At 34.6% G+C, this 12,909-nt stretch overlaps 1 protein-coding gene across 8 annotated transcripts in view; it reads left to right on the top strand.

The window, feature by feature from the left end:
• The window catches only part of SESTD1 (SEC14 and spectrin domain containing 1), a 151,475-nt gene that overhangs the window by 90,864 nt on the left and 47,702 nt on the right, over nucleotides 1-12,909 (top strand). For all 8 annotated transcript variants that reach the window (XM_042994804.1, XM_042994803.1, XM_042994805.1 and 5 more), the window contains 4 exons: nucleotides 2,523-2,636; nucleotides 4,264-4,361; nucleotides 7,926-7,981; nucleotides 10,405-10,616. In XM_042994804.1, the coding sequence (XP_042850738.1) occupies nucleotides 2,523-2,636; nucleotides 4,264-4,361; nucleotides 7,926-7,981; nucleotides 10,405-10,616 (480 nt within the window). The remainder of the gene's footprint in view (nucleotides 1-2,522; nucleotides 2,637-4,263; nucleotides 4,362-7,925; nucleotides 7,982-10,404; nucleotides 10,617-12,909) is intronic.

Here is a 12,909-nt window from a genome sequence, read left to right as displayed (position 1 = left end):
CCTGTTTCCCTTTGTTTGCTGGTTTTCAGTAAATTTGTTCCCCATTGTAGTCCAATGATTGTCATTTCTTTTGTATCAGTATGAGCTCATTGGATTAAACATACTTAATGTTTCAAAATATAGCACTTGTTAATTTTATTGACATGCAAATTGTTACAATTTTGGCCAGTGGAAACCTTTTCAAGACCTTTGGCACAATCCTAGTAGTCTTTGATGCCATTCTTGATATCTGGATGAGAAGATATTCTAAGCTCATCGTGTGTTTCTAGCCCTAAGACCTGGAATTGGCCTTTTTTTCAAAGAGCCTTGATTCCCTTTAGAGGGAAATGGTATTTGTAGGTAACAGTCTGGATACTAGAGGTGTGCATTTCTACAGAACTGATCATTATTTCTAAACCTGTTAATGGTTAGAACTAGAAAAATTGTGTGTGTGTTTTTATTTAAGTTGAAAGATATCATGAGTTTAAATTGATACTTCCAATTCAAATTGAAGAGCATAAGGGGAACTTTTTCCTTGTTGTGTCTTCCTTCTCAAGAATTCCACTTTCTCAAGGACCTCAGGAATGGGAGAATTTAGAATGTCTTCTATTAATCATTCGCTTTCTTCCTCATCAAGTGATCTTAGAATAGCAATACTAAAATTACCACTAATGCTATGATTCCTGAAAATGGGGTCTAGTGATTCACTTCATTGGTTATAGGTGTGTTTTTTTCTTATGTCAATTGTGATCCATTATTTTTTATAGGAATTTGTCCATTTCTTGTAAACTTGCATACTTATTGACACAAGATTGTTCTGTGTCCTACTATCTTTTAAACCACTGCTGCCAATGTAGCTGTGTTCTTTTCACTTGTATTGCTACATATTTGTGCTTTTCTTACTGCTTTGTCATCTCAGAAATTGGTTGATTTTATTTTAGTTTTTTCAAGGAACAACTTTTGGCTTTATTAATTGCTTATTTTTTACCTTCTTCTTTCTATTATCTTTGAATTTTTTCTTTTGTTCCCCCACTACCCCCCTGTCCCCAACTTCTTTGATAGGTTACTTAGCTCATTATTCATTACCCTTTTTTTTTTTTTTTTTGCTAATATAAACATTTAAGGCTCTTAGTTTGCACTTAATACATTGTTTTCAATACCAATTTTTTAATAAAGTCTAATTATGGTAGAATCAATTTTTCTCTGATAGTTTTATGAAGTTTTGATACCATGGTTTTGTTACCTTACTAAGATTATCTCCCCCCACCTTTTAACCAAGCAGTTAGCAGTTTGGGTAAATTTCCCCTCATTTAGTGTTTATATTATAACTTCATACATGGTGTGGATGTACCCCACTTGCATATTGGGTATGTTTCTAAATTTTTCGTTTCCTTCTTTCTTTCTCTAGTAGTTTGTCCACAAGTTCTTCTTATGTTGTTTTTCATTTTTTTACTTTTTAAAAAAGTTAGCTTTATTGAGGAATAATGTACATGTAGTAAGATTCACCCCTTTTAGCCTACAGTTTAATGAGATTTGACAGATACATATAGTTATAAATCCTTCACCACAGTCAAGATATAGAAGAGTTCCATAATCCCCCAAAACTTTGCTCATGGCACTTTGTAGGCTCCCTTTCCACCATTCTATGGTGCTGTCTTTTCTTCATTTTCAGGCTAGTTGGTTTCTCTGTGACCTTGGCTCTTTGAGAAGTTCTACAAAAGTTATAATTTTATAGATTATCTGGCTTTCGTTATTGTTAGAGTGTGAATGGTGTTCTTTCTAGCTGGACACATTAAACACATTTTTCTTAGCACATCTTTTTTGGGGGTAGATTAGAATTTCCATGTATCATTTTTGCATTAACACTGGCATTTGAATATCTTTCTCTCATACGTATGTTTTATTTTATATTCTTGTATATCTTCATTGGAATTTTATTTGGTGCCACAGTGATCTCTTAGGTCATTCTCTAATTTATACTTAAAATCTTTTAAAGTTTAGCATTAAAAGATTATCACTTTAACACATCAATTTTAAGTTTATGTTATCCTGAATTTTACTCCATTGGAGGACATGTTTTGTTAATATATAATCAAAGAAATGTTACAGAAAATTGAAAGTGTATAATTTTTTGATTGCCAGACTTACTCATTTGTGCTTGTCACTTTAGTGTGCTTAGCTAATTTTAAGGCCATATGAAAATTTTTTGCTGAATATGTTGTATCAAAGGCATTGATTTTTATTACCAAGAAGTTATTAATATTGGTAAAATTTTGAAAATATCTCATCTGAGTTGCTGGTGTCTCTTGTTTTTTTTGTAAGTGGTATAATAAATGGTATATGATAGTTTATTTCTTAGATATCCACAGTTTATTGGATTAATTTAAATGCTTCTATTAATGTATTAAATCTCGTATTAATTAAATACATGATAACATATCATCATCTGGAAACAGTATTGCATATTTTAACCTGATTTTATCTCCTTACTACTTTCATGGCCTTTAACATTGGCTTACTAAATATTCTTTTTACTTTTGTAGGTTATTTTAGTGTCTGCCAATAAATTGACTCGTTATATAGAACCGTGCCAGTTAACAGAAGATTTTGGTGGGAGTCTCACCTATGATCACATGGACTGGTTAAATAAGAGGCTGGTTGGTATATTACCATGAGATGAAATGTTATTACATACAAATAAGACATACTTTGGTAACTTTATCATTTTAATCAACTACAGTACAGATTGTTCTTTGTTATAAAAATAAAATATATTGCATATCACATGATAGCATAATGCTTGAAGGCAGATAACTCTGGAGTCACATTTGGGTTTGCTTTTGGTGTTGTCATTTATAGCAGTATTATTACTAGTCAAAATCGTTAATGTTTTAGTAGAATAACAGAGTAGCATATTCTCCTAAGAGGTAATCTAGTTGATGTACCATCTTTAGAGATATTTAAACATCATTTTGAGTTGAAAAGCAGTTTGACAGGTTAAAGTTGGTATCTGAAAATGTATCTTTGGCCAGGCTGAAATTGCCCTACTCTGCATGATAATGGCATTGTTGGGGGCTGCTGGGGGCTAAAAGAACAACTTTTCATTAGGTCAGTTTAGATTACAGTTAATCGTTGGGGACCTCCACAGTTGAAATTCTGTCTATAACTTTGGACTTGCCAAAAACATAACTACTAACAGCCCACTATTGGCTGGAACTCCACTGATAACATTAGCAGATGATGAGCATATATTTTGTATGTTATACATATTATATACCAAGTTCTTATAATACAGCAAGCCAGACAAAAGAAAATGGTAAGAAAATCATAAGAGAAAATACATTTATAGTATTGTACTATGTTTATCGAAAAAAATTTGTGTATCAATTTGGACCCATGCAGTTCAAAACCATGTTGTTCAAGGGTCAGCTGCTAAGTTTATTGAGGAATAACAAACTTTTGGGTATTTCAGAATGGATAACCAATTTCCATCTTATTTGGACAGTGATACCAGACAAATGAGTATCCCCTTTATTAAGAACAGACTTCACCAAATCCCTTTCTAGAAATATTTTAAGAAACCATGTTAAGGGGCATCTGGGTGGCTCAGTCAGTTGAGCGTTTGGCTCTTAATGTCAGCTCAGGTTGTGGTCTCACAGTCAGGAGATCGAGCCCATGTTCGGCTCTGCACTGAGGGTGGAGCTTGCTTGGGATTCTCTCTGTCTCCCTGTCTCTCCCTCTGCCCCTCTCTCCCTCGTGCTTGTGTGTGCCCAGGCGCATGCTCTCTCTCAAAATAAATAAACTTAAATGTTAAAATTATAACTAATTTATTCTTTCCTACATGCTTAGATATAAAACTTTTTAACTAATATATGCAACTAGTATGGATTGGTGATAGAAAAACATAAAGAAACGTTCTCTACCTGGAATTAGAAGATGAGTACTGGTCTAAATCATGTTCATGTAGTTAAAACTGTCACTGGTGCAGATGTTTCTCCATGAAACACAGGAATAAAAATAAACTTGTCTGAGGAATAAAAATAATTTCTTACTCTATTTAAATTTTAAAAATTTCTTCTCCATTGAAGCTGTTCATTGTTCTAGGAGGGATTTTGTCTTCTCTCCTTAAGTTGTTGTGTTTTGGTGGTTGAATTGTACTAACTGACATCAAGAGAAGGAAAAAGAATTCTGCCTGGCTAATTCTGTTGATCTTAACTGAAAATCCTTATGTAAACACTAACTTTAAGATTATTCTTAATATGTTAACAAAATCTCATATTGTAGGTTTTTGAGAAGTTTACAAAGGAATCTACATCATTACTAGATGAACTTGCTTTGATTAACAATGGAGGTGATAAAGGAAGTCAGCAAGAGAAAGAGAGGTAGGTGGCTAGTGTCATGCAATTATACCTTTGCAAAGCTGTGATTAACCTGATGAAGGATAGATACATCAGTTATTAATGCAAGCTAGAAGAATTAAGGTAAGCAATTCTCCAATCAATTTGACATACAAAGGTTGAATTAATTTTATTAATTCATGAGAATTTGCTTTACATGTAAAATTTCTTGATTTGAATCAAAGTTTCTCTACAAAAGACTTCTTTTTTAATGTTTATTTCTGAGAAAGAGCATTCTTGTGCATGTTGGGGAGGGGCAGAGAGAGAGGGGAACAGAGGATCAGAAGCAGGCTCTGTGTTGAGAACAGAGAGCTCGACGTGGGGCTCAAACTCATGAGATCATTACCTGAGCCAAAGTTGAACGCTTAACTAACTGAGCCATCCAGGCATCCCTCTACAAAAGACTTTTTGATGAATAGTAATGTATTTACTTTATTCTGACACTGTGAAAAATTCATTTGCAAGAACATGTTTTCAAAATGAAACCATTTTCATTTTAGAGTTCTACTTTGTGAAGTCTAGAAAAGGTTGCAGCTTGAAATAAAATTATTATAGCCTTATTTAAATACATTAGTTCTTAAATGCCTACCTTCTAGAACTCTTATGTCCTTGTAAAATATGATATTCATGAGTTTAAGTTGGGGAGTTTAGTGTTTTATGACACTTGGATGAAGTAATTGTTCAGTTGTATTCTGTAAATGTAACTGACTAGATTTATCATTTTAACGGATTTCCATTGAACTTTACAATCTTAACAGTTTTCATTTTTTGTTGGTAGGCCAGATCCCTCTCCCCAGTTAAAAACTCTTAACCCTTTCTGGTCTATCAACAAAGTGGTAACTAGAACAGTAATTTTTTTTTTTAATGTTTTTATTTTATTTTGAGAGAGAGAGAGAGAGAGTGTGAGCAGGGAAGGGGCAGAGAGAGAGGGAGACACAGAATCCAAAGCAGGCTTCAGGCTCCAAGCTGTCGGCACAGAGCCCGACGCGGGGCTCGAACTCACAGACTGTGAGATCATGACCTGAGCCGAAGCCAGATGCCCAACCGACTGAGCCACCCAGGTGCCCCAGAACAGTAATTTTTCATTAGGAAATTTGAAAGAGTCAGTACTCTTCCTTGTCTACATCTTTTGAATCTTATCTTAAAAATATAATGGGACCTTGATAAAATGCGTCTTCTTATTCCATGAATACAATGTAGTCACATATCAGTTAATCGAGGTAATAAGGTAAGAGGAATGTGAGAAGGTTGGAGTTTAACACCAAATCTTGATTTAAGCAGAGTAAAAATATAGAAACAAATTGTTTGAATGGAAATCTAGTTAAGTCACAGCAAGCATTTAGGAACATTACTGCCCTGTAGATACCATATAAAAATATGAAATATAAAATTTTTACATGTGTAACTATCCGTGTGTGTATAGATAATACACATACTGTATGTTATGGTTTAGGAATTGAAAATGTCATAGAAGTTGCTTGACAAAAATTAGCCAAATCTCTTGTGTTTTGAATAGTCCACCAGAGTAATTTGAAGTTTCTTAAAGTCATATTCATAAGGAAAGACATTCTAAGAAGGTCCCTGTTGAAAGTGGGTTCATGGTCACAGCTTAATGCTGTTTACCATGTTTCCCTCTCTAAGAATGACTGGTTCTGAGAAAGCATTCTCGTAAAGAAACCTGCTTATTTGTTTCTTAGAACTTCCTGTACTTACATGCCAATGGGAACCCTTTTTCTCCACCCAATAATATCTTATTCAGTGTTTTGGGAAATGCTGTTTTGCATGACTACATGAAGTATCAAATAAAATCTTGTATTTGTCATTTCCTCCCCAAGGAGCTCAAGTGTTATTGCCTAGTCTCTTTTAAACGCCAGATAACCAAGTCCATCCTCTTACAAATTTTCATCACTTTTTTAATGTCATTCCTCAGGAAGCATCCTGGCTACACAAGAGGTGAGGGCCTAGATTAATTGGCAAAAGTGAAAGATTTAGAGCAGGACCTGTCATTTCCAGCAGCAAGGTTCTACCTAGGTTTTGATTTGTATGTACCCTATCTTTCTATCATTTTCTACTTCCCTTATATTGTTTAGGAAAATACAGGGCATAGTCCAACTGCAAATGAAACCCAATTTGTACATTTTGGAAGAGAGTACAACTGCTTGAGGATGCACACACACATGAATATTAGAGATTATGTGCAGCACTCAGAGGTTGCTGTAGATAAGTAAATGTTTGGAGGATGGCTCCATACATTTTTAATGTTAACATTTCTGGGTTATTATATAGTCACACATCTCATTTTGGAACAGATATGCGGTGGGAATATACTAAAATGGATTCCTTTGATATATTTGAAATAATACTATAATGATACACTATTTTTTCCAAGTAGTGTATTTTGTGATTTATCGCAGACTTTTGGGGGGCTACTAGTATTTAATTTTCTAATTGGTTTCTTTTTAATTTTGTTTATTTTGAGAGGCAGAGAGAAAGAGGGAGGGACAGAGAGAGAGAGGGAGGGAAAGAGAATCCCAAGCAGGTCCTGTACTGTCAGCACAGAGCCTGACACAGGGCTCAAACCCACAAACGGTGAGATCATGACCTGAGCTGAAATCAGGAGTTGGATGCTCAACCAAGCTACCCAGGCACTCCATCTCTAATTGGCTTTTTTTTTTTTTTTTTTTTTTTTAATATATGAAATTTACTGTCAAATTGGTTTCCATACAACACCCAGTGCTCATCCCAAAAGGTGCCCTCCTCAATACCCATCACCCACCCTGCCCTCCCTCCCACCCTGCCCTCCCTCCCACCCCCCATCAACCCTCAGTTTGTTCTCAGTTTTTAACAGTCTCTTATGCTTTGGCTCTCTCCCGCTCTAACCTCTTTTTTTTTTTTTTTTTTTTCCTTTCCTTCCCCTCCCCCATGGGTTTCTGTTATGTTTCTCAGGATCCACATAAGAGTGAAACCATATGGTATCTGTCTTTCTCTGTATGGCTTATTTCACTTAGCATCACACTCTCCAGTTCCATCCATGTTGCTACAAAAGGCCATATTTCATTTTTTCTCATTGCCACGTAGTATTCCATTGTGTATATAAACCACAATTTCTTTATCCATTCATCAGTTGATGGACATTTAGGCTCTTTCCATAATTTGGCTATTGTTTAATTGGCTTTTTTTTTTAAATTTTCTTTTTAGCATTTTAATTTATTTTTGAGAGAGACAGAGACAGAGTGGAAGCAGATGAGGACCAGAGAGAGGGAGACACAGAATCTGAAGCAGGCTCCAGGCTCTAAGCTGTCAGCACAGCCCAATGCAGGGCTCGAACCCACGAACCATTAGATCATAACCTGAGCCAAAGTCAGACTGAGCCACCAGGTGCCCCTCTAACTGGTTTTTTAATGCTTAAGGATATTAGCCTGGTAGAATAGTGTGCTTCACATTTCCATACTCTACTCTCTTGTTTTGATAATGTATATATAAAAAGTTTTCTTAGGTTGCATGGATAGAAATAATGTTTTAAAAAATTATTCTTTTGGTGTTTGTCAGGTCTGTGGATTTAAACTTTCTTCCATCAGTTGATCCTGAAACAGTTCTTCAGACAGGTAAGATGAAAAAATGTGTGTATCAGTGATAATCATAATCTAATAAGCCAATTGTATATTGATTGGTTCATGAAATAAACATTGATTAAGCATGTATTATGTAATAGAAACTTGGGAATTTCAAACTGCTCTTTGGTTTAACCTAACTGTGTTAATATACTTCACAATATTTTTAAAAAGTATTAATAATGATAAATAGTTAAATTATTTCTCCCTTGAAATATTTGTATTTACTTCTTTATCTGTAAAATAGAGATAAAAGTTTCTATTTCGTTGGATTGCTGTGACATTATTGTATAGTCATTATGTTCTAAGATTGTGTTTTTAGGTATTGTCATGTTTTATTCTCCTAATGATCTCTTGGGATAATTTGTTACTATTTTCTCTGTTTTGTACTTGAGGAGGCCAAGGCTTAGGGATATGAAAAACTTGCTCATGAAGAGTAACTGTTAAACTCCATCTATCACCATATCACTAAAAACAGGTTACTATTGTCCGAATTTTAAGATGGGGAAACTGAGGCAAAAAAGGCTTAGTAACTTATGCAAGTTGCACAGCTAGTATTGCTGGAGTTGGGACTTGAACCAAGGCAGTTTGGTTTCAAAGTATGGTCTTTGAAATCATTATGTGGTACTGCTCCTCTAATGGAAATGTTTCCATAAGGAAAACATTAAGGGTATCAATTGTAAAAGCAGAAAAATAAATTACTTCGATCTTAGTGGCTTTGTGTGTGTGTGTGTGCACACATGTGTATGTGTATAAACTATATATATATATATATATATATAAATGTGTGTGTGTGTAGAGTCTTGGCAAAAGTCTTTGAAGCAGTTGTTCTTCTAATTATAAAACATAATGAAGAGTAAAGAAATAAATTCAAAATATCCCCATTGTATTGATTCAGTTGTGCCAAGTGTTTTCAGTATGGTATAGATCTTACTTCCTTAGAGAACAAAGAAATAATTGTAATCTCTGAATTGCTACATGTTTAGCAGATACAGTAGACTGTCCGTAAAAATATGGCTTACTCTAGGTTTAAAATGTAATTCAGTGTTTCTGTTTAACATTTTCAAAGCTACTGAAGCCCTTGAATTAAGAACTTTTTAAATTTGTATTTTAAAATTAACTTTATATGCCACTAAGTTCTTTTTTAATATGCTATTGACTCTTAAATGTTTTTAAGTTTATTTATCTTTTTCTTTAAGTTTATTTACTTTGAGAGAGTCACGTGCGTGTGTGCAAACCAGGGAGGGGCAGAGAGAGAAGGAGAGAAAGAGAATCCCAAGCAGGCTCCACACTCAATGCAGTGACCGACCTGGGGCTTGAAGTCCTGAACCATGAGGTCATGACCTGAGCCAAAATCAAGAGTAGGATGCTTAACTGACTGAGCCACCTAGGCACCCCTGCTATTAAGTCTTAAAGTAGGGATGGGAAGAGAGTATAAAAATAGAGAAGTTTAGAATAATTTTGGTTATCTTTTAGAAACTGGAAATACCTTCAAATCATAATAAAAATTGTTTCCATATATTTAAAGACATTTAAGTTTAGGATGTTTCCCTGAATAAAGAGTAAGAGAATTTAAAAGTATCTGCATATTTTTTTGGTCCTTGTCTAATAATTGAAATAGTATTATCCTGGAAAAACAGTTTGTGATTTATTCACTTTTAAAATTGCTAATATATTTACAGTTTTAGATATTGCACATTCTGCAATTTTAATTTCTCATGCATGAATGCATTTTCTTTACATGAGTTTGCTGTAATTGAATAACAATGAATACAGTTCTGACACTGGTGTGGCCCATCATGATTTGCAGTTAATAATTATAGAGATTCCTATAGACAGATTATTTAAATTTTATTTCATACCAGTAATAAAGCTTTCTCCCCATAATCATACACGTTATTACACTGTTAGCTTTCGTCTTAGGTGCTATGATTAAGGGTATGGGTTAATACTGAAATCCTACAACATCCTGCTTAGTATTGATTAGTATCATCAGATAGAACATACTAGTTACTACCATCATACAGAAATCTCAGAGCGTAATTGTGTTCTACAGGGAAAGAGGATTGGTTGGCATAATTTCCTGAGTAATGAATCCACAAATAACAAAGAATGTAATGACAGCTTTAGAAAACAATATCTTTACTAAATAGTGTAGCATATATAGTATATACATTCATGATATATAGCATATGTATAGTTTATATGTATGTTAATATTCATATATGCAGTTTTCCAACTCATTTCTATATAAATTTAAAAGTTGCACTTCAGTACTTATAACCTGGTAGATAGTTAGGCAGACATATAGGCAGATAGGTTCTAAAAATAAAGGATTAGAATGGAGAAGAGTGATAAATAAGAATTGTATTTCTCTATGGATGTTAATTATAACTGTGTATCTTTCATTCATAAAGGGCATGAATTGTTGTCCGAATTACAGCAGCGTCGATTTAATGGCTCAGATGGAGGGGTCTCATGGTCTCCTATGGATGATGAACTGCTGGCCCAGCCACAGGTTATGAAGTTATTAGATTCACTGAGAGAGCAGTATACTCGCTACCAGGAAGTTTGTAGGCAACGTAGTAAGCGTACACAGTTAGAGGAGATTCAGCAGAAGGTAATGCAGGTAGGTGTCTGATTTGAATATGTTTAACTTTTGAAAATTGTAAATGCTAGAGTTTTTAAGAAATAATTTTTCCTGTGTGACTGATTTTATACTAAGCCTTATTTATACTATGTAGAGAACCTAAGTCATATCAAACCACACTAAAATCATTTTCTCTATATCTTTACAAATAGCGTTTGCATTAAAACTATATTATTTCTACAGTGATGACATTGAGCATACATCTTACATTATTATTATGAACTTTAAAAATAACTAGTTGTTGGAAACATTGTGGTCTCTGTATTCTTGCAATAAATAACATTTTATTGTTGATTATTGATTTATTCTTAATTTCTAATAACTTGTTTTTTTGTTAATTTAGGCATTATGGAGAGTTCTTCTTTCCTAGCAAAATGATGACATGTAATATAAGGAATTTTAGTATGAAATTTCATTATTTTTTAATGCTGATAGAAACCTTTAAATGTATTTAATACTTATGAATCTTTAGTTCCTTTTAAAATTTTTGTTAAAACAATAGGCTAAAAGTACTAAAACTCAATACAAAGACATTTCTGTTACTTAGACCACATCCTGGTTTTTATCTGTTGAATTATTAAGAAATAGATCTTAAATCTCTTACTTAAAAAAATCCCACATTGAAATGTCCCAATGTTTTTATCTAGATTAATTCGTTCATAAGGTAAATATTTTTTAAGTGCTTATTATGTAGAAGACATTTGGTGGGTTTTCTATAGAATTATGTAACGGTATATGTGGTTTTTGCTATCATCACGTTAAGGGGACAAAGTCTTAAGTGTTCAAGGGTATGACTGAAATGTGTGGGCCTTTATATAGGAAGGATTGTTCCTCTGGCTGTAGGTAATCTAGGAAGATTTAGCATACTTGAGCTTTTTCTCCAAGAATATGTAAAGACTTCACCAGGCACCTCCTTTAGGTTTTAAAGGAGAATTGGCACCTTGTGCAGCGGAAAGACTAACATGAATAAACACTAGCAGTATGAAATCCCAAACTCTGTTGAGGAAAAAGGAAGCAGTAAGTCACCATGGGAAGTTTTTGGCCTTTGAATCATAAAGCATGGTCAACAAGTAAGATCTAAATCTCAGTTCCTCCACTTATTTACTGTGTGATCATGATCACATTATTCACGCACCTGAGCCTCAGTTTGACTTCCTTCTTTTTTTTTTTAATGTGTTTTATTATTTTTGAGAGTATCCAAAGTGAGCTCCTCCCTGACAGCAGAGAGCCCGACATGGGGCTTGAACTCACCAACCGGTAGATCATGACCTGAGCTGAAGTTGGACACTTAACTGACTGAGCCACCCAGGCACCCCTGACTTCCTTCTTTTTTTAACCTCCCTTTCTTTCCCTTTCTTCCCTTCATTAACTAAAACAGGGGTAACAAGACCTCTTTATAAAGGTTTGTTGAAAGAACCCAGCGCTTGATTAATGGTAGCATTATATTTATCTCCATTGCACTAGAGTCCAGTCTATATATCTGGTTCAGTTGTTGGCAAACTTTTCCTATAAAGGGCCAAATAGTAAATGTTTAGGCTTTGTGGACTGTACAGTTCTTGGAGCTGCTATGGCTATTTAACTCTATTGTAATGTGTAGACATAATGTAAACAAATGTGTGGCTATGCTAAAATAAAACTTTGTTTGCAAAAATAGTGGGTAGTCAGAATTCGCCTGCAGGCAGTAGTTTGTTGACCCCTGACTAGGAACATCAGGGTGTTAGAGCGAAAACGACTTGAAAAGAAGGGGAAGTTGGATCATGGAGGATGGTGAATTTCAGGCAAAAGAATTTAGTCTTTCTCATGATAGCCGCATATAAAGGGAAGATTTCCAAGCATACATTAATTGTGGACAACTTTTTCTATGTAATATATTTGTAAATTATAGACAGTATTAAACCCAGGTACACTTCAGCCAAGTAGCCTGAGAGTATCTTTGAAAACCATAAAGATAGAATAGCATAGTTGTATATAACTGACCTAAGTGATCTGGGTCCACCTTTTTCTACTCCTTCCAAGTTGTTTACTCTTGGGAAGGAAGTGTAACTTCTCAGTGCACTAGCTTCCTACTCAGTAGACTGAGGATAACAACAACAATAATAATACCTGCTTAATAGGGGCGCCTGGGTGACTCAGTCGGTTAAGGGGCCAACTTCCGTTCAGGTCATGATCTCGTGGTTCATGAGTTAAAGTCCTGCATCGGGCTCTGTGCTGACAGCTCGGAGCCTGGAGTCTGCTTCGGATTCTGCGTCTCCCTCTCTCTCTGCCCTTCTCT

The sequence above is a fragment of the Panthera tigris genome, chromosome C1, assembly GCF_018350195.1.
Source record: "Panthera tigris isolate Pti1 chromosome C1, P.tigris_Pti1_mat1.1, whole genome shotgun sequence".
Taxonomy (NCBI): domain Eukaryota; kingdom Metazoa; phylum Chordata; class Mammalia; order Carnivora; family Felidae; genus Panthera; species Panthera tigris.
Note: the sequence above shows the minus strand (reverse complement) of the source record. Positions and strands in the feature narration are given on the sequence as shown.